General features: G+C 36.5%; 1 protein-coding gene across 2 annotated transcripts; it reads right to left on the bottom strand.

Annotated features, from left to right (window-relative positions):
- Positions 1–8139: 8139 nt before the first annotated feature.
- Positions 8140–22303, bottom strand: edn3b (endothelin 3b). 2 transcript variants are annotated; one of them, XM_044126210.1, is made up of 4 exons: positions 21974–22303; positions 21636–21837; positions 11982–12110; positions 8140–10399 (listed from the first exon to the last, which is right to left on the bottom strand). In XM_044126210.1, exons 1-4 carry the CDS (start codon positions 22032–22034, stop codon positions 10345–10347), a joined length of 447 nt encoding a protein of 148 aa, XP_043982145.1. In that variant the 5' UTR covers positions 22035–22303; the 3' UTR covers positions 8140–10344. The 2 variants fall into 2 exon arrangements, with proteins under 2 accessions (XP_043982145.1, XP_043982136.1); XM_044126201.1 differs by having other exon boundaries at positions 11982–12143.
- Positions 22304–23123: the final 820 nt, after the last annotated feature.

Here is a 23123-nt window from a genome sequence, read left to right on the forward strand (position 1 = left end):
TTCTACAGAGTGATCAAGTCATCGTAAAATGGTAAAATGGCTTGTACTTGTATAGCCATATATCAAGCTGAGAAGACCCCACAGTGCTTCACACTACCTTCAGTCATTCACCCAGTCATGCACACATTCACACGCTGATGGTGGCTAAGCTATATCACACAAAAACTGGACAGTTTCTTAATGGTAAACAAGCATTTTTTTGGTCAACCTTGTCATTTAACCATGTAAATAAGTTAATCTGTTAATATACATAATATATTATGTTCTTCTGAACTGCTTCAAAATGAGTGTGAAGTTTATTTTGCAGCAGTAAAACAAAACGCTCATTTGTGGGTGTGTTGGTTGTTGCTGTTCTAAACCAGCTGGTGGCCTTTCCACACTGCAGGATGTCATTTTTACTCCTGAAAACGCACATATTTAAGAACCCAGACCCTAAATCAATCCTGAGCTTTCAAAGCATAAATAACTCCTGCACAACTGTCTTCATCCTTCATGCTGCTCCTCGACCGCATAGCGTATCTGCACGTGACCGCATAATCAGCGAGTTCCCATCACTGTCACATATGTAAGAACTCATTGCCTGCAACCAGACTCACTGCTCTTGGCTCCCATTCATCTGGAGAGGAGATGGAAAAAAACAGTTTTTGTTTTTTTTCTTCTTCTCTCCTCCACAATAACTGTTAACATTCCTCCACAAAAATTGTGAGGCGCTCTGTGAAACCCCACCGCAGTGGAATGAAAATGGCGCTCATCTACTCTGTGTTCTGCTGAGGTGAAGTGCAACACAAACAGCTCACTGGAGAGATGAGAAGGAGCGTTAATCAAGCGAGAGCGTTATTAACTTTTGCTGAGAACCATTATGCATAATGACATCTTCTTTCATCAGGTGTGATGTTTGAACATGCCCTGATTGGCTTAAACACCTCTGAGTTCCCTTTGGGCACGTATGAATGGGTCTGACTGACAGGCTCAACTTCTAAAGAGCAAATTTCTAAAGAGCAATAATCTTTTTATTGTAGCTAGAAAACATACTCTCACTGCAGTTGTTTGTTAGTGAAATTAATGACGCTATATACATTTTTTTTCTTTACATGTATTATTTCTTTATCTCTACTGAGAATTTAAGGTGGCAGAACAGGTTTTATTCTTGCAAATATTAAAGTTACATCTATGTCAAGCACTCATCAACTTAAGCAATATATTAATCAAAGTCAGTACAAAAAAATAAGAACAAAACCAGTTCTTATGCTTAGGGCAAAAAATTATTGTACAGCTTATGGTTGCGATAAGTGTCCCTTCTTGCTTTTAGGAATGTAAAAGGTGTTTCTTTCTTGAAACTATAATCAGCTACTTTAAGCTCTCTGCACAGATGTTGTAGAAACCACACTGGAAATGTTGATTTTAACATTATCATTATGATTGTAATGATGATGATTAGCATGATAAGAAATGTGACAGCAGTTTAAATGTGTTGAGCAGTACAAATAGGAACATTTCACATTCCATGCTTGAACGAAACCAGTTTTTGCATGTTAGTCTCTGTCCCTCAGGTGAGATCAGATGCACTTCTTGCGTTGTGAGGAATTCGTTGAGCACAATTCAATTCCTTGCTGTATAATTCTCCAGCAAGATGACAGAGGAACCCTGCAAAATCCAAACCTTTAGGGTTAATCACAAGTGCTGTTCTCCATCGAAAGCTGACTCGCTGGAGCACCTGGAGAGAACCCACATCTGTAACCCACATGTAAACTCCATGCAGAAGGACCCCACGCTGGGATTCAAACCCAGGACCTTCTTGCTGTAAGGCAGCAGTGCAGCAGTGTTAAATAACACTGGTGTTCTAGAAAGCAATAAAATGTCACTGCGTTGTTTAATCTCCAATTACCTTCCCGTGAGAAACACATTTTGGTTTATGGTTGGCTTTATGAATCCTGTTTCCTCTGACTAATTTCTTTCAGTTCCCTCGCAAACATTGACTCCCATTTCTGCCCATTTTCCCTCAACCTTTTGTTGGACATTTTCAACTTTCAAACCATAAGACTTTGAGGTTTCTGTCCTATAGATTGAATGTCTTTGTTAGTATACTTGTTCTTTTTTCCCCTTTTACAACCTCACCTTTATTTATAATTCTTCCAAACACCAGACGCAGCTAGCTAGGTACAACAATCCTATTTTGCCCCTCCGCATGCTGATTTATGTTTTTAGAGGACTTTTATAATCCTTCACATTGTTGGTGAAGCCATGTTTCCTGATAATCAGCCATGGATCATCAGCTCTGCACCCACTCCCTTTTAACTGCAGAATCATTCACGCAATCCTTTTTTCTTTTTTTTTTGCAAATTACAAGTTGAAACTTTAAGGTTTTTGTTCTAAATGATTTGAACAAAAAAAGGCTCAAAACTATATTCAAAGCTGTGTGCATTTATTTAGATTTTGCAATATGTTTTGAAAAGCCACACTTTTCCCCCTAGTCATGTCGAGGGATTAATGGGACTCAAGTCAGACGGAGGAAAATAGGGCAGAGGAGAGAAAAAGAAAAAAAAAAAAACACTTATAATGTATCAAAATAATCACAACACATGAAGACAGCTGATAGACTCCTGAAACCTGTCAGAGAATGACCAAATATTTTTTAGGGAAAGCTCAGGTTCATGTACCAGAGAAGTAGATTTGAAAATAATGATCAGACGTGGCATACATTGAGACAGACGCACCAATCCAGGCAAAATGTTTCCATGTCTGCTAGTCAGATGTTATATGCAGCGCCTTGTAGTTCTCTGAAGAGACAGCTCACTGGGATGTCTAGTTTATGGATAAGAATTTGGTTCACATATTTTTTTTATAACTTTACATTAAATGGTCATTTGAACAGTAAGATATCAGCCTAAATATATTTTTTACAAGGTAGGGTTATACTCTGAGGAAGTTCACATTTAAAGTGAGGTTTTACAGTACTGATTGTCACGTTGCACATGAAGAAATATAAACTATAGTTCTTTCTTCAAGTTAGTACAGTTCAGATTTTTCATTGTGCATTTTCTTAGTGTCTGCAGCCTCGAAACAAAGACTAGCTGAAAATCATATTTTAAAGTCTTGTTGATCTTACAATTTTTTCTAAACATGCTTCAGCATGTTTAGAAAAATTGTCATACAGATGTAGAATAAACCTTGGACAAATCTATGTTTTATTTTGCAAGCAAAGTTTGGCATGGAATTTAGTCAGTTTCTCATTTTATCAATTCTATTTGCTGATTGGAAAGCTCAGATATCCATCAGTACATCCTGCTTCATTCTTATTTTGATTATTGCTTAGAAACCTCAGGAGTTTACTTGATTAATTTATTTTCTGTTGCTGAAAGAGTTTTGTGCCTACCCCCTGTGGAGCACTACATAAATAACTGTCACTCAAAGACTATTTAAAAATTGTGATACGGAGAAGCAGCTCAGCAGATCTTTTCCATCAATCATAATTCAAATGGACAGACTGCAATGAATCTTACAGTTAATTGCTTCTGCATTACACTTGTCTGGGCTGTTTTCGTCATCTTTATGTTTGCAAAAGCCAGCTTGGAACTTTAATAGACAGCTGCAACATCCATCACAAAATGCAAAGACATATTTGAGGGAAAATACCACATCAGCCTGCAACAGCTGAAGAGAATGTTTTGCTCTCTATATGAAGAACAGACAGAAACCACTTTTGAATAGATTAGATAGGCTTTTAGTTCAGATTTAACCAAAAGCATGTATGCAAATGTAGTTCAAATAAAACAAATATGGATTAATTGTTAAATTGTTCACAATGGTTATGAGACATGTGATTACTATTGTACAAGATTACAAAATTTCTAAATTAAAGTTACTAGTTAGTCCTTTCAGATATATCTTCCCAAATAAAGAAGAATAGGGTTAGTTATTTCATGTAGCAATCTATACCTAATATCTGAACTCCGCAAAGCAAGCTTCTATATCCACCATCGTTCAAGGTAGCCAAATAGAGACTTTTTTTTGTGATTTGCTAATAAGTCAGATATTGTTTAGTCTTCTGTGTAACTGCAGCTGTTTCTCAGAATGGTTTGGTAACAATAAAACGCTTAAAAGTCATTTGTGAGGAATACGGGCTGACAGCATTGGCTCAAATGTTTTGTCGAAGATCTGCAGTTTTAGCCAAAAAATTACATGCACTGGTCAGTACGTTCCATTAAGGCAGAGGTGCCCAAAGTCGGTCCTCGAGGACTGGCATACAAACTTTAGTTCTCTTCCCGGTTTAACGCACCTGGATCTAATGATGGCTCATTAGAGGCCTAAGAAGAACATTGACATGCTGAAAAGGTTGTTACTACCACCAGGGAGAGAACTAAAACGTGCTGGATGCCGGCCCTCGAGGACCGACTTTGGGCACCCCTGCATTAAGATGAATTTCAAGTGAAGTTTCCTCCAGAACCTCTGTCTCACCCATTCATTGGTTGAAAATGATCACAAAGCAAATGTGCAGCAAGCCCATTCCTACCTGTTTCCCAGAACCTACAGTGCAAAACTAAACAAAAAATAATAATAATAATAGTTTCCCCCTAAGACATTTCTTTGGTTTCACAATCAAATATTTTGCCTAAATGTTAAACAGGTCTTACATTGATTACTCCCATCAATGCCATTTTTGCCCAGCCTCTGTCTTATTATTAAATAATAAACTTTGACCCTAACTAATGCCAATGAGGCCTTAATAGTTATAAATATTTGTCAGTGTTTTTTGTGATTTCCTGGCTGAAGTTTCATCTTAGAGTAATTTTGGTTGGCAAGGCGAGCCACTGCTCTATGTTTTCTGTTTTGTGGATAATGGCTCTCACTGCTTTTCACTGGAGTCCCAAAGCCTAAGACATGGCTATGTTACCTGATCCAGACTGATAAATGTCAATGACTTTTTTGTCTGTTCTTTAGATTTAAGCATAAGCACATTTAGACACATTCTTGTCAAAGCATTTCCTGATTGTACTAGTAAGCTAATAAGCCTGGGTGTGGTGGCTTGTACATATTTTTTCTTTTATTGAATGAAATCAGCATTTGAAAGAATATTTTGAATTTACTCAGGTTACCATTTCAGTGTGACCAAAAAAAGAGAAGCAAAACCAAAGAAATCTGTAAGAGGCAAACACTTTTTCATAGCACTGTGCAATCCTCTGCAGTACACTGTATTCCAAGATCATTATTCCTTTCAACACCAGTGAAAGAAAAATATTGTCATAATCCAAAAGATTGAGGATTTTGGAAATAGCTAAAATAGCACAACTTTTAGGCTGCAGGCATTGTCACTGTACAGGAAAATCATGAGACAATATAAGGTGACATAAACAGAATACAAAATGTACCTGTTTTACAAGAGGCTATTATGCATTCACCAGGGGTCCCCAAAGTCGGTCCTCGAGGGCCGGCATCCTGCATGTTTTAGTTCTCTCCCTGGTGGCACCAACAACCTTTTCAGCATGTCAATGTTCTTCTTATGCCTTCTAACGAGCCATCATTTGATCCAGGTGCGTTAAACCGGGGAGAGAACTAAAACATGCAGGAGGCCAGCCCTCAAGGACCAACTTTGGGGACCCTTGACTTAGACCATCCATTCATCCATTATCTAGCATGCTTATCTATGCAGGGTTGTGAGGTCAATGGCCAGCGGTTAATGGACAAGAGGTGTGGTACATCCTGAAGGGGTCGCCAGTCCATCGCAGACACCCAGGCCATTCAGGTGTGAAGGGAAAGTTGATCTCAGTTCTGAATCGACTTTCATGCAATTTTTCTGTTTTCATCCTTTGCCTTAACATTGTCATCTACAGTAATGTAAATTTTATTGGCATAATGGCTGCTGGCTTCAAAGTCTGCTGCAAGCAAATAAGAGCTAACCCAGTGTAACTCATAGGTTTCAAATCTGTGGTGTAACTCAAAATGTGCTCACTCTCCACAAGGTTTACTCATTGGAAATACTTTTTGAAAGTTACTGAACAATAATTTCAAGACTGTGCATAAAAGCATCACTGGTACTGATACCTAATCCCCAACATAATGCAGTGAAATTGTGTTCTGCTTTAAATTGCAGTTTTATTTATATATATTTTGTCCCCAAATGGAAGTGGAATGATTGCCCTTACAAAAAATCCCATGAAAATCACATGTGGTTCACACAAATTTTACATGTGAATGATATGAATCACATGTGAAAGCACATGAAAACGTGTGATTTTGGAACGTTTCGTGGTAAAATCACATGTGATTCACATGTGATTCACACATTTCCACATGTGATCACATGAAAATCATAAGTGATCACATGTGGAAATGTGTGAATCACATGTGATTTTACCACGAAACGTTCCAAAATCACACGTATTCATGTGCTTTCACATGTGATTCATATCATTCACATGTAAAATTTGTGTGAACCACATGGGATTTTCATGGGATTTTTTTGTAAGGGTGCAAACTCGGTCTGTTTTAATTTTTCGCATATGTAAGGATTAATTCTACCTGTAAGACACATAATACACCAAATTTGGAGATTATTCACATCACGTCATGGTGAAAATGCTCGTGTGACCAGGAAAGTCCTTCACTGCCTTTCAATAAATATTAGCTGTGCAGCACAAAAAATCTATTCATTTTCCAAACTAGAGTTCAAGCAACAACCTTTAAGCTAGTGGGGGCCGTGAACCTGCCACTGCCTGGTCAGGATGTCTGCTTAAAGGTATTTCCCATGGTGTGCTGTGGGAATGAGGCCTTTCTGACGGCAGAGGGTTTAGCCTGAGGCTCCAGGGTAGGCTTATTTAGGCTGGACATAGTGAAACATTCCGGAAAATTTAACGGTATTAGTATTTCAAAGGCTGACAGTAGCTTATGTTATGTATCTGAAAGGGAAAAGCTGTTTGTAAGGCAAAATAATCAGACTATACATTCCACAGGCAAGCAGCAAGATTTGGAAATGTCTAGTTCTTAATATTTCAAGAAAACATAATTTTGCCAATGTCCAAAGTAAAAAAAAAGTTTGTCTTTGAGGAAGTATTTCTTTTTTTGTTGTTGTTTTGTTTTGGTAAAATAAAAGAGCATTTCTCAAATTAATTATAAAACATTCTGTTACATGAAAACAATATTATTTGTGAATGTAAAATAAAATTACACAAAATTAGTTCAGGATTAAAATACTTTCCTGCCTCAAGACTATAAGATGAACAGGTGATAGGTGGAAATCCCAGCCACAGTTTATTTTTGCAGCATATCTTTTGCTGCAAAACTAAACTTTGCTGCGAGCTTTTCTACAACTACCGCCTGCAGTTTTTATTATTGGCCTTTAGCACATATACAGATAATGTTGAGGCTAATATCTGCTTTTACTTAATTTAACAGTAAAATAATTACATACAATTGAATTAGGCTATTGAGTTTGAGAGCTAAAGTACTTTGCAGCGCTTTTGACATGAAGCAATTTACTAGTCGCAATGTGACCACAAGCTCTTCTGAAGTTTTATCAGAAGATAAATATGCATTTTTCTTCTTAGTATTATTCTGTGCTTCCAACTAATGACTAACAGCGGCAAATTGTAGGGGAAAAAATAATATATGGGGATTTTTTTAATGTTCAAAAACATGCACATTATATAAATGTTTTTGAAAAGTAATCCAACTCATTAGATCTCAAGTGAAATATTCCTATTTCTAATAACTGCAGAGTATTTTCTGTTATAGTTAACTACACTATATTATTATTGACACTATTATTGTATAGTATCAATAACGACACCAATCATTAATCTTGTTTTTATATATTTTTTTTAAAATCTGATGCTGCTGTTACACCTGAATATTCAATTTTTGGGGCAATACGTAAAGACAGTTTATAATCTAGTCACAAAAAAGAAATGCTTAATATATTTGTACATCCTTTTGAAAATGAATATTCTCAGAAGATGTGGTAAAATAATAGAACATCTTTAGCAACAGTTGGTGTACACTTCTTTTTCACATTGAATAAGGAAGGTCAATATAAACCCATGCCAATGTTTTTCCTTTGTGCACATATGAGAGCAAAAATAACGCTTTCTAATAGACTGTTAAAAAAAAGAAATAAATTCTTTATTACAAGGTGAGATGCAGGAAAACAAAAACAAATAAGATTCTAGCAATGTGTTTTAATTCATTTACCTTTAACTCACAATCTGTTCCAACAATGATAACTGTTCAATTGGCTAGTCAAATTAGTGGAATCTTCAAATCACAATCATTGATCATTATTCAATTAGCATTATTGCGGTATACGTAGTATTGTATTGTACTGGTAAGTATGAATACAGCAATCTGAAATGTACATACAAGTTATGCATACACATTATACCTGCTATACATAGTTTACAAAATAATAAAATAACTCCTTGAAATTATTGGGGATTGAACTGGATTCTTTTGTGATCATGGGGTTAATCCCAATGTCTTTAGTTTTAAAGAATTTAACATTCACAAATCCATTATTTTTCTTTAAGGCTGATGCTCCTTCCAATTAACTATAGAAAATTTCTGTGGTAGTGTTGGTGTTGCATTTCATGTCATGTCCAAAGTTGTAGACAAACTAAACACTTATAAGGCTTAACATTATAGTCATGTGTCTGTTAGTATTTTGGTCCACTTTTGTTGCTCAAAATACCCCGATCCATCAAAGGATGAACTCCACAAGAATGCTGAAGGTGCACCGTGATATCTAGTACCAACACATTTTAGCAGAGCCTTTAAGTCTTGTGAGATCCAAAGATTGAGCCTCTGTGATTTGGACTTATTTATCCAGCACATCCCTAACATCAGACTCAGAATCAGAATGCTTTGTATTGGTTTTGTACAGAAGCACAACAAAATTCATTTCAGTACCACCCATTCAAAGAAGATAATAAACAGACATAGACGAGGAAGACAGGTGCCTGACCTCCTCATTTCAATCAACATGCTTGATTCAACTGAGATTGTCTGGCATTTTACGGCCAAGTCTTCACCTCAAACTTGTTGCCATCTCTAGTCCAGGTACCATTTACCACATCAGACCATTTTCTATACCAGCTCACCACGTCAGATTTTAAGAAATGTTAGATTAGTGTCTTACGGTTATATTCGAGTCACAACTAAGTACAGTTCATGCAGCTCTTCGTGTCAATCTTTATTGCCCAAATTACTAACAACTACATACAAGGAATGCCATCTTTGAATGTAAAACTCTTCGAAACTTGTAGTATGTGGACTACAGCAGCAGAAGACCACATCAGAAACCATTCCATTGAGAGAACAGAAAACTGAAGTTACCATTCACGCATGCTTAATACTGAACAGTTACAAACTACAAAACTGTTATTGTTTCGTAGAGTCAGATAAGTAGCAATGTTGATGCACCATTTAGATGAAAGGGTCAGAGTTTGGATTAAATATCTGCAAAGTATGAGTCTATCCAGCCATCAACAGTTCTGATCAGTGTAGGTGTGGTTATAGGATGGGGGATATTTCTGGCACTGTTTGGGTTCCTTAGTACCAACTGGGTGAAATTTAAATGCCACACCCTACCTGAGTCACAAATCTAAAATAATCTCCGACTTGTTACTTGACGTAAGGCACATTTTGTGGAATCTTTGCAGCAAAGAATCAAAGCAGTTCTGACGGGAAGTAAGGATACATTACTAGTAAGCCCATAAATTGGGCTGTCAGTGCCTTTCCTATCAATGATTAATAATCTGGAAAAGATTAAATTAAAATAGTATGTACAGTACTTTTGTGCTCCAACTTCTAGCCTTTGTTTCCCTATTTCTATGGCAAGCCCTCACCCTATTATTTCCTGTTTTTACTTTCCTTGATTTCTTTGGACATTTATTGCTTTGTGGCCTGTTCTGTGGAACAAACCATTTCATATACTTTTATAAGCTTATATGTTGGTCTAGACAAAGCAAATTTTGAAAGTTAGAGATGACAGCAAATAAACCAAAACCAAAGAGTTGGTTTGGTTAAGCTTGACATAAGCAAGGCTGTTGCGTTGATAGTGAAAACAATCTCTTGGGTTCTCTCAAAACGGTAGCAAAAAGTAGGAATAGCCCCAAGAGGTCTGCATCAAATTTTTCTGATGACTTCTTGAAGCCTGTTGGCTTGATGGAACTTGTTCCAAGAGTTTTGATGTCGAGGAATGTTGGCACTGTGCAACTCTGAAGTTCTTCTTTTTCACAGTTTGTACCTGGGAGTCAAGGAGCCAAACGGAGGTCAAAGGGAAGTGGATGAAGGGGAGTGGAAAGATCCATTGACCTAGGAAGGAACAGCAGAAGATGGATGCTTGTTGTGGCATCATCCAAGACAGGGGACTCTGTGGAGACTCCTGGATAGTCGAGTCTGATGTGGGCTTTAAAGAGAAAATTTCAGTATTATTAAAGGAACAGTCCCTCACATTAGTCTTGCATTAACCAATAGTTACGGCAAAAACATAGAAAACGTGGACATGGGTTTATGTGAAACATACTCACATACATTTATGCATAACCATAGGCCTTGAACCAGTAATCATGCCACATTGTTTAGGAGAAACACTCCTCAGCAGAGATAATAAAGCTGGTTTAGTTTACCCAACAACAACAAAGACGGGAGGAATTTTTTAATATTAATTTTAGGCCTCTGCCAAGAGTGTAAGAGCTCTGTGGATTTAGGCCATTCATATGCTCAAGATGAGAAAGACGCCCAAACATAATAATGCTTTATTCTGGCAAAATGTCTGAATACTTATAAGCATACATGATAGAGTTTACCGATTTGAGACGTACTGTTAAAGATAACACTGTGATCAATACCAGATACTGCCAGACATGTGCTATGCAGGACATTTACTCATTTAAATAGTGAAGCTTTAAGATCTTCTGCAATAAAATAAGTGAGGACATTAAAAGATACAATTTCATACCAATCCTAAGCTTTGTGTCATGTTTTGATTAAATTAAAGATGGATATTTTGCTTGAGATGCTTTATTTGTTCCAAACATTTCCAGGTAAAATAACAAATATACAGTTTTATGAGTGGGACAAGCTAATTTTTATATTAATTTGCAGGGGGAAAGACCAAGCTTGTGGAATCAATCTCTGTGGATGATAAAGGAAAAAGGAGGGCTGCTCAATTTAGGACTCCTGTTTGTTGGTGTAAGGCAGATATTCAATCTTTCTGAGCAAGATGGAAAGATGGGAAGAAATAGCTACTTCAAGAGATTGTCCAATTCAGGCAAAATTAGGGGATTAAAAAATTTTAAGAAATTATTTGAACAGATAATCAGTTGTATTAAATTACCACTAAAACTTTGATAAGACTTAACAAGAATGACTACCAGGAAGCTGTAAGGATTTTGAGATGGCACGCTCATGATCTCGACTCCTGACCCAATAAATTAGATCCAACCGACAAAACTCTGGCAAAACCAGATTTAACAGCACACTGCACTTTTTTTCGACAAAGAAATTTTGAAAGATCTTCAGTCAATAAAGTGTCCGTACTAATTAAGAAATTTTGATTTTTATAGATATCTTCAAAACCAGCATGATGTACAAAACTGTATCCTGACAGCAAATATATAATGAATATTTCAGTGCTGATAATTTTTGTTGGAGCCCAGGGAGTAAAACATTTTTGTTTGTTTTGGTCATGCCCACTGATCAATCAGTTTTGGACAAACATTCATTCAGCTATGGACGTAATCTATGGCTTTGATGCTAAAACAAAAAATGCAGTCAAATAAAAATTTTGATTTTCTTCATTGTTCAGTGTGTAATTAAAAGTGAATTTAATTTAAGGTGTTTTTCTGCTTACCACTAATGACAATAATTATAGAGGTTCACATACAGCTTTGGCATCTGGCGGAACCACTCTAATATTTACTCTTAATTACCGTTAGTAGTACAAATATATCACCTTTCAGAGTCTTGCGAGCTGGAGTCAGGCGTACCTGGACAGACAGAAGCGTTGACACCCAGGGTCTGCATCTGTCACAGCACAGATACATCGACGTGTCTGAGTTCGGCCTCCTTCAGGCGCTGGTGCTGCAGCAGCATCACGTTTCCTTCTCTTTGGTCCTCTGTAGTTAGACATACCATAAGGCACAGTGCGCCTAAGATAAAGTGCAAACAAACACCTGGATTCAGCGGCGAAGTGCAAAATGATGTGCTATGTTTAGTGTAGAACAAGAGGCTCAATCTCATTTTCATTTTGAGCCGTATCACCATCGTCAATATCCTTAAAGGACTAGCTGTGGCAGAATGTATTGATAAAACTACAGATTAAAATTTTTAAATATCAATAAATTGATATCTCTGTACTCAATGAGTATGTCTTAAAATGAAATAGCATTGAACGTCTTTTCACATTAATGTAATTTGGAATTTCACAGATAAAAACTGCTGGATTTGATTGATAAAATAATATTTCAGCACACAACTATTATCTTGAAGGTTCTATGTATCAAGAGTCATCAAGAGTCTAGAGGGCCACATGAACAGCTATAGTGGGCCGGATTTGGCTGAACTAAAATATAATAACATGGTGTGATACAACTGGATCCATTCTGCATAACTGATGATCAATTTATTGTTTTGAGAAGTATGATCATTATTAATAACACGGCCAATAGGATTAAGTCAGATAAAAAAAATTGCAGCTATACCAGAGAAGGAGGTGAAACAAAATCTGACATATGACTTCTATCAATCCACTTCACAACAGTAATTCAAATAGTCTTTAACGGTATTGTCTGTTCAAGCCAATTCCTCCATCTGGCTAGCAATTCTTGTGCTGTCAGGATGCCCTTTTTCTCTTTTGTCTCATCTGTTTTCAACCGTCTGAGAATTATTTCATTTGAAAAAAAAAAAGGGCAAAATAGGATTGTGGCGTAAGGTCTGAGAGATCAAAAAACGAAACATGATCCATACTGCTCCACAAACAAACCTGGGTGAAGGATGCAGGATGCTACACTTCTCGTGTGAAGTGAAAAGATTCATTGAAAAATAAATCACTTTCCCTCCTTTACTTGTTAGAATATGCCAGCCTGCCTGTTTCTTAGTGAATTCCTGCAGTGTAACAGACATGTCTTCCATTGCTTCCACTTTGAAGTGCTCGCCTCCTCCTTTGTCTGCCAGTTTGCAACTGATTGCCTAAAATGACCATTCAGGATGAATTGGCAGCTGTGCGTCAGAGTTATGGTCTAATATAAAAACAAATGGTTCTGAAAATGCTAGCATGAGCTGGTGAGGAGGGAATTGCTTTGAGGCAGCGTACGCCCTTTTGTTTCACGTTTGGGTGATAAGGAGTCTCCACTTTCATGTACAACAACATTAAATTTGGAAATTATTTTTAGCCACGTCTTTGTAAGTATGACTAAAAAGTAGCCTCACTAAAGCATTACTGAAGCTTTGTTTAATACATTGTGATGCCAATCCAACTACACAACTTGAACCTTATTCACCTTTTGTATTTTATTAGAATTTAATAAACCAACAGATAGTACTTCAGATTTATGAATTAAAAGTGGAATTCCTTTGAACAAATTTAGGTCTGAAAAAACAAGTGCTGATTTGTCCTGAGCCTCCTTTACTCTGATAAAAAATAAACTGCAACCAACTGGATTTCAGAATGTCCCTTCCAACTTTGTGTCAATTTCAGTATACAAGCAACTCATAAGTATCTTAAAGGTCCATAGTAAGTACCTATAGAGGAGTTACAGACATCCACAGTTAGGCAGGAGCATCTGTGAACAGGACAACTAATAACATTGTGTAAATGAAAAGGAAGCAATAAGAAAATCGTAAGAAGTTCTCCTTGATGTTCCATGTGCCATACATCATGTTAGAGGAATGTATTGCATTCAGACGAGACTGAGAGTCAAGTTTTTGACCTTTATGTAAAATGCGGCATGTGCAGAAAACAAACACACCATATGTTCGCATGTCATTTTTTCCTAATATGTACTGTGAAATTAGCCACAGCTTAAAGAATAATGGATGGAGCTAAATGGGCAACAATGGAGAAATTGCTAACTGTGTGGGGCAAAATTTGACCGTCCAGCAAAATAGCAGCTCTGAGCACAGAGCTACAACAAAATAGTTTAAATCAAGTGCATTCAGAATCGTATAGTCATTGTAACAGGAAAAAAAAGTTGAAAAGGCTATAAAGGTACTGGATAATCATGTATGAATCTATTTAAGAAATATGGAGTTTTTCATCCTGGTTTTTTAATATTTATTCAGAATTTTCCATACAAAAAAACAAAAACAAAACACATTCTCCATGTTTTTGTTGTTTTCCATTTCGTTGCTTCATTCAGTATTTGAAGTATGTCTGTTTGTCCTGACATGCTTTGAAGTAATAAATTTAGTTGTTTATCTGAGACAGCCTGTGGCAATTTTGGAACCAGAAGCCAGGAAGAAAATAAAAAAAATAAAAAAACAGATGGTGGCTTGATTTCTTGCTTGAGATGTGGTATGAAGGTGTCAATGTTGGGTGTGTTGAAATTTATATTTTAACACATTGATTGTAATCTGTGGTTTGACTGCTTTTATGCTTAGAGCAGTTTTCCTCAGTTTGACATGGAGAAGAAAAAAAAATGCTGCAGGAAGAAACACTTGAGATATTTAAGTTTCCCTACATGCAGACGTACATGTGTCACCGCCCCTGCTTACGGCTTCTGTTTCTCACTTTTAGTGATTGAAATATGACTGTTTTGTGGTAACAGTGTAAAATATCAACCACCAAAAACAACCATCACACTGTCAATTTTTTGCCAATGTTTGTTGCTTTATCAAAAACAACAAAGCTGAAATCATTTCCAGTCTAAATTTAGCATGATTAGATAGCAACGTTTCATGCCACCATCAAACCAAAGAACAACATTGGCAGTAACATTTTAAAATTAACTGTGAAAAAAGTTCTGAACTGACTTAAATGTGCATCGCATTGGTATCTCTTAGCCTCTATAATGTTAGGTCATCAGTGGCTACTGTGCTAACACAAGAACATGCTTTCATCTAAAGCATTCTATTCTACCTGTGTTTTGGGTCATTGAAGGGAATCCTCCTCCACTTTCTCAAGTCCTTCTCTCAATCTAACAGGATTTCTTTGAGGTTTGCCCTGTATTTAGCTCCATCCATCTTCTCGTCAACTAAGACCAGCTTCCCTGTTCGTGATGAAGGATAGATCCCCACAGCGTGACAAGTGAGTTAGTGTTTTCATTTGGATGCGAAGGGTTAGTTTGCCACCATACAAAGTTTGTAAAATACAGTCAAGGCATTCTTTACAACTATGCACTTCTTTGTCATATCAACTGCAGAAGAATTATGATTATTATTACCACGAGAGACCTATCTCAGTGCTTCAAACCTTTGATAGCTCCACTTTTTTGTACTTTTTCCATATGGTTATCCTTGATTTGTCTATTTTTAATTTTCCGTAAAGAACTTTGTGTAGCCTTCGCTGTGCTCTGTCAATAAAGATTGAATGGCTGCACTGTTAGACTTTTTATTGTAATTTTACAGTACCTTACAGGCAACACTGTTGCCAGTAAGGTACTGTAATTGCCATTCTACAGTACCTTACTGGCAACAGTGTTGCCAGTAAGTTACTGTAGTTGCCATTCTACAGTAACTTACTGGCAACTTACTGGCAACAGTGTTGCCAGTAAGTTTACTGTAATTGCCATTCTACAGTAACTTACTGGCAACTTACTGGCAACAGTGTTGCCAGTAAGTTACTGTAATTGCCATTCTACAGTAACTTACTGGCAACTTACTGGCAACAGTGTTGCCTGTAAGTTACTGTAATTACCATTCTACAGTACCTTACTGGCAACACTGTTGCCAGTAAGTTACTGTAATCACCATTCTACAGTACCTTTACTGTCATGATATTTCACAGTTAATTTTTACTGTGAGTGTGCTTTGCAGTTATAACTGCTTTACTGTAAATGTAGTTTATAGCATAAAACTGTAAATGTATTTTATAGTAAAGCTGGTCTACTGTAAACTTGTTTCACAACATAATGTCAGTTTTACTGTAAATTAAAGTTTACATTTTTTAATACAAGAATATTTTACCATAAACCGAAAAATTTCACAAAAGAAATTTTAGTCCAAGTACTGTGAATAAAAACAGGTATTTATTTTCAGCAGATTTGTTGAAATAAAATCCATTTATATATTCACAATGTCATAAATAACAATGTCACAATACAATATAATGTGCTATAAAACAACACAACCATAGAACATGTCAATATTTTTTATGGCACATGTATGTAGCAACATGAACGAGTGCATAAAGTACCAGCCATAAACTATTAAAGACTGACTTTTAAAAATATATAGAATATACTTAACTTCATTTGAATATGAACTGTATTTCATTCAATATGGACACTTGAATGCATCTGGATCCAATAACAGTAACAATCTTTACATAACCTTTTCTATTTGTTGCACACTGTACAACAAAAGAACAACTAAAAAAATTGGGCACTACAAATTTTATGTACCACATCAGGTATGCACCAACATGAACACGTATATCATTCAAATGGTGAACAGTCAAAAACCAGCAGAGGCTGCATTGTCAGAAAGCAGTTAACAGTAGCTTAAATGTGCACTGTTACACAATACATCACAAAAACAGTGCAAGTGTGATAATGTACTATATGGTAGGCATTCATATCAATAAATATTGTTATATCAGATGCATTTCCTACATCAGAAGAACTTTTATTCCATTCGTCAAACAAAATCAGTGGGATCCATCTTGTGGAAGCTGAACTGTAAAGAATAAGACGATGTGGGAGGTCATGAGATGGTCAGGAAGTTATCTACATTTTCAAATCAACAGGAAGGCTGACAAATTAAGCTGAAGTGACAATGTCCAAATGCATAAAACCATTGGCATAAAGCAGCATTAAGGTGATAATTTGTTTTAAAAAAAATCAATTGCACTGAAGTGATAATAGAAGCTGCATAAAGAATGAGCAGGACTGGCTTCACTTCAGGTTTTTGGATTGTTTATGGCAAAAGCAGTCAGTCAGTCTTCACTAATTCAAACGATTGCGTACTGTATTGAGACCCTGCAAATGTCCCCAAGGAGACGATGAAATACAACATGTCATAACAATCTTTTTAGTCATTTTGTTGGTGGACAATAAAAACAATAAAATAATAAACATAATAAAATAATAAACATTTGGTAAAATGCTTACCTAGTTGGAAGACCTCTATTCAAATTCAGCGAGTCGTTGAAGGAAGGTGTTGATCCAGGAGTTGACACTGACTACTTTCCTCTTGACAAGACTTCCCGTCTTGCAGCTTGTACTGACTTTGGCTGTGCATTTGGTACCAACATCTGAATTGATCCTCACAAAGAATCTTTTAACAGAAATAAAATATATTAATTGTATTTTTTAAAATGTAGACATACAATACAGCAATCAGCTATGGTTCTTCATCATCAGTCAAACTGTCATTAAATTTAATTCATAAATGGCTTGGTGTAAAGTACTTACAGTTGTATCATCTCCAGCGTGGTGGATGCTGACTCCTGATACTCCAGATTGAAGTCATAATATGACCCAAAAAAGACAGCAAGGACGCTGGTAAAGTCATGTAGTTGCTCAGGCTCGAAAAATACCTTCTCCTCCATACTGACCATCCACCGGGTTGCAGACATCAAGCTATTTCCTAAAATAGACAAACCCTTGTCAGGCTAACGCTAGTGAGTAAAAGTACAGACTACCATAACTATTACATACATTGCTACAAAACAATTATAGTGATAGAAAATATTCCTCTTACCAAGCATGATTACCCTTGGTGTTGTAGGTGAGGTCATTTCCATCTCAACAGACATCTTGGTGGAAGATACCTTTGAAACATAAAGGAAAACTCTTAAATATGAATTACTGGTAGTAATTTATATTTAAAGGCCAGTTCACCCAGATTACAACAGGTTTTTGAGAACCTCACCCCGGAGACTAGACTAGACTTTACCCCTACATCCTGCTACCACTCTGAAACAACGGATGTGAATGACAGTTTGTGAGGCTAAATGAATTTTTTTAAAGCATTACATTCCACAAATACAGTATCTGAATGGCTAAGTACAATATGGGTTAACAAAATGTTTGTAATTTGGGTGAATTGATCCCTTTAACAAATTAATTGAACAATTCTGATTTAAGATGTGTGTTTTAAGTTAAGAGTCGATATAAAATTACATCAACCAAGATGAAGATTGAGTCTTTTTCTTCAAAATGTTTTCTTTTTCTCTGACGGAAGTAGGACATTGCTCTATTCCACGAAACCGATAATTAGCTGTGTGTTGATGTTTCTTCACATGACTACAAAATTCTCTAAATTATGAAGTACAAATGCTGCAGAATTTACACCTGTACATAGTTGCACCTGTTAGTACTGACTTAACTTTAAATTTGCAAGAGCATGGTTTAAACAGGTGAACAGTCCTTATATGTAACCAGGGTTGGAAATTAACTTTTTTGTCCACCTGCCACTGTGGCTGAACCAACTCAAAAAATAACAGAAACCACTTGAATGTTTTCCACCTTTGTCCTCATTTACAGACTCTTATACACTATGTTGGAGATGTAATGGTACTTTAGCAGGCTAACTAGCTGTAGCAAGCTCAAAGTTATAGATTAGGTTAGCTGCTCCTCTACATTTCCAGATTATTTTGTGGCTTCAAATATGTTTGAAGAGCTGTCTTTTACCTGTTGTCTTGTCTTTTCAAGAGTTGAAACTATGTTAGCACTCAGCAGGACAGAACTGCACAGCCACTTGGAGGGAAAAAGCTTGGGAGTTAAAAAAGTCATCTGACAAAAGAAAAAAAGAACAAGTTAGAATTCATCCTTGTTGACCTAGCTAATCTGCACTCTTAACATTTGCAACGTCATGGTTTAAACAAATGAACAGTTATTAGATTATTTTATTATCTAATAAAATAATTAGATAATTAGTTATTAGTTATTTTTTTAAAAAAAGGGGGATCAATTATCAGTTAACGTTATATTGTTCGACAAAGGATGTAACAACAATGCTAACAGACACTCAGCACTGAGCTTATCTCAACCCAAAGCTAGTCGAGGAAGATTTAGCGACAAAAGTCAAGCTAAAACCTTCGGTAAAATTAGCACCTTAGCTAACGTTAATTCCGAACCAGCTCAAAAAATAACACCATCATATTTTTCTATCTTTCACCTCATGCTAAGTTATAGCATTATAGCATGATGCTATAAGTTACGTTAGCTCCATCTAAAATATACATTTCCAGATTAGGTTTTGGCTTCAAACAGTTTTCTAAGAAGTGTTTTTTTTACCTGTCTTGCGAAGAGCTGAAGCAGTGTGAGCCCACAGCGACAGAGCTGCACTTGCACTTGGACGGAAAAAGCTTCGGAGTTTAAAACAAACGTCATCAGAAAAACGTTGGAAGCGAAGCCACCCTTGATGACGTAGCCAGATAAACTGCATATTAATGTTAGCTAGGATGTGAAAAAAACAAAAGTACATGCTCTCTTTCTGCCTTAAAAATATGTTAACCACTAAAGGAGTAAAAATACAGAAACAGGGAACCACGATGAAACATCTATGATGACCGTTGGAAATCAAATAGAATTCTTACATGGCCAGAAAGACATTATAAGTGCAGTACCACTACTGCAATGTGTAAACAGTAAATTACGGCAACTTCAAAACATACAGTAAGTTACTGTAATGCTATGTACTATACCCATAATGCAATGCAAATTACAGTAACTAATTGTAAAGATGTTTTATGTTAGTTTTACTGGGCATTTTGTGGTATTTAGCTGTAAAAAATACAGTAAAGGCTAACAGTGCAAGACATTATAAATACAGTACCACTACTGCAATGTGTAAACAGTAAAATACTGCAACTTCAAAACATACAGTAAGTTACTGTAATACTATGTCCTTTACCCATAATGCAATGCAAATTACAGTAACTAATTGTAAAGATGTTTTATGTTAGTTTTACTGGGCATTTTGCGGTATTTAGCTGTAGAAAATACAGCAAAGGCTAACAGTGTGCAGATTGACAAAATGTTTAAAAAAAAGTTCAAAGACAATGAATATTTTTGCAAGGTGGTGTTCATCCAGAATTAAAGTCCTGCTTTAATACAAAAAAAAAACCTGAGAGTTTTTGACCGTGCTGCAATGGAAATGGTGTTGGTTAATGATGATGTTCTTCCTATTGTTTTGTTCCAGATCTTCACAGTTTCACAGAGTCAGAGTTTATTTTAACCTTGTTCAATGTAATTATACCATAAAACACATTGCCATCTCTTCAATCGTATTGCAAGGCTTTTAAATTCTTAACATTTAGCCTTAGCAAAATTACCTTTGTTCTGGCTCCCGCAAAGTTGAATTACAATAAAAACGTCATTAAAACTATTAGACCCAGTTAAAGCTCTGAGTGTATACTAATCCAGTAGAAAAGGGTGTATGTTGCAAGCTCTACTAGATAATATTACAGAGACTTAGCATGTGAATTTAAACTGGGGGAAGACAAGAAGTCTCTTTCGGGCTTGTTATCACTTGAACTAAAACTGCGTCACCTTGGGGGAATATGACAGGGTGTGACTTGACAATAGCATTTTCTCTAGACATAAATGATTCTTCTCTCTTAGTTACATAAACCCACCGCAAGCTGATCGGCAGATCATTCCCTTCACTCTGTCCTCACTGACATATGGCAGGATCCTGTGTAGAGATGCTTGCAGAAACTGCGCCACACATTCTACACTGTTATCCTGCACCTTCACAAACGCAGTTAAACATCTGGCGGTTTTTCCATATTTTTTTGTGCTAAAATAACAGACTTTGATGTGTTTTATTGGATTTGATGTGACAGTTATTCACACAATGCATAGTAAGTAACTGTGAGAAAAAGAATACATTTTGATTTTCTTTTTACAGAGAAAAACCTAGAGTATGCATATGTAATAAACTTCTTTGAATCTGATACACTCAAATCAGGTCCATTGCGAACGACTGCCTTTATAAGACACGCTAGTAAACAGTCTGTTTGTGTGTAAACTAACATCAGGGAGAGCAGCTGCCAAGAGGCACATGGTGACTCTGGAGGAGCTGTGTGTGGTGCTGCACAAGAGCCTGAACAAAGCAGTATAGATGTGAAACATGGTGGTGGGAGCATTATGCTGTGGGGATGCTTTAGCTCAGCACGAACAGGGGAAGCAGTTCAGAGTGGAAGGGAATGCAAACAGAGCTAAACAACACAGGGCAATGCTGTTACAAGTTGCAAAACAGGACAATGACAAAAACATTTTGTTTCCAGATGCACAAAGCAGATGCACAAAAAGCTTTCCAGATTGTAGCTTCTGTGGACGGTGGTTTTGCAAAGATCTGACTGGGTGGGGGGGTTAAATACAAACACAGCTTTTAGACTTTAGAAAAAACGAATTAACACCATGCACATTTTACTCTCCAAAATTATGAGCTGCATTGTGTTAGTCTAAAAAGATACAATGACTTGTAAAAGATACGCTGTGAGCAGATGAGTTATTTTGAGAATCCTATCTTACTCAGGAGTATTAATCCAGATGATGTCCAGGTGGCAGTAATAGACGCACTCTTTGTCCGTGTAGGAATAACAGGTGCAGCGCTTTTGTCTGGACCTTGACGTCTCAGACGGCTCTGAAGCCTCGGATCCCGTGGAGCCCATCACCTTGGAGTCCGGGATATTTTTGGGGTCGCTCTCGGATTTCACGCGGGACGTCAAAACGCCTTTATTAAAAGGACGTGAAACATTACGTCAAATAAGTACAAAAAAAGAAAAGAAAAGAAAAACCAAGGCGACTGCTATCTAAATATATTTTAAATAATATAAATTTATATTAAAAAAATAAAAATAAAAACTTACCTTGCAAAATAATCAGAACCAGTATTCGGAAAACCATCATACTTGTGTGAAAGCACAGCATTTTAGCTGCGTCAGACTCTCCAAAACTGAATCATAGTAAGGTGAAAACGTATATCCATTAAGTTTGCTGTAAATCCTCGTAGCTCACATGGTCCGGACAGACAGCAGCACGTCTTTTTAAGCTTTCCACTCTTTGAAATTAAGTCATAAATTTAATACCAAGCAAGCGCCTTAAAGTGGAATTAATGTTTTCCCGTCTTAATATCAACTACAAACGTGCCTGTATCTCAATAAAACGACGTCCGCAAAGTGCGGGGCGATGATCCACGATATCACTTCTCCTAAAAAGCCCAAATCAAAGGTGTGGGGCTATGGAGAGGCAAAGGTCCACGCCCACACCTCTCCTAACACTCTTACGCAACAGGAGACTGCAAAGCACATGCGATACTGAAGTCTCACAAGTTGTATAATATATATTTAGGCCTAATTTGATTAAATGATTCTCATTTGCCATTAATAAAAATGCAGGAGACTTCTAATTAGAAGTCAGCGAAACGACAATTAAGCGTATTTGGATCTTATTGGCAAGGCAAAGGAAAGAAAGAAACAATTAAAAAAGGCAATGTTGTGTCAGTGTTGAGGCTGCTGTGTGTAAGATGACAATTTTTTTCTAGAGCTTATAATAACTAGCTAAATTATAACTTATTTAGCTAGTTATAAGTGCTTTATAACTAGTTAAATAAGAAAAACACTTGGAAAAAAAGGGTAAAAATAATACAAATAAGCAAATAAGCAAGTACAAGATAATACAATTATTTGTTATAAAAGCAATGTGGGATCACACACTTTAGATTTTGAAGTGCCCTCATACACGTGCAGCTGAAAATATTCAAACTCTTGCAAATGGGATTATGGGCAAAACTCAAAACTGCTCAGGTGTTTAAGATAAGTTACACAGGAACAAACTAGGAACAAAATTAATGATTAACTTCTACTTTTAATTGCCATTTCAGTATTAGAATTATTAAAATACCTGAACAGAATTTTTCATGGCTCAAGCGTACCTGAGGCAATCAATCGAAGATATGATGGCTGCATTAGGCGTGTTTGAGATACAACTCCTAAACACCTGGAGTGTTTGCGGTGAGAA

This window comes from Gambusia affinis, linkage group LG01 (genome assembly GCF_019740435.1).
Source record: "Gambusia affinis linkage group LG01, SWU_Gaff_1.0, whole genome shotgun sequence".
Classification (NCBI taxonomy): domain Eukaryota; kingdom Metazoa; phylum Chordata; class Actinopteri; order Cyprinodontiformes; family Poeciliidae; genus Gambusia; species Gambusia affinis.

Bases quoted from the DNA above. Each gene is read 5' to 3' on its own strand.
- edn3b (XM_044126201.1), bottom strand. From the start codon at position 22,034: ATGCTGTGCTTTCACACAAGTATGATGGTTTTCCGAATACTGGTTCTG. The intron at 12,144-21,635 runs GTAAGATAGGAT...ACTTTATCTTAG, and splicing joins ATCTGGATTAATACTCCTGA to GCGCACTGTGCCTTATGGTA. The intron at 10,400-11,981 runs GTACGCCTGACT...TTCTCTTTAAAG, and splicing joins CAACGCTTCTGTCTGTCCAG to CCCACATCAGACTCGACTAT.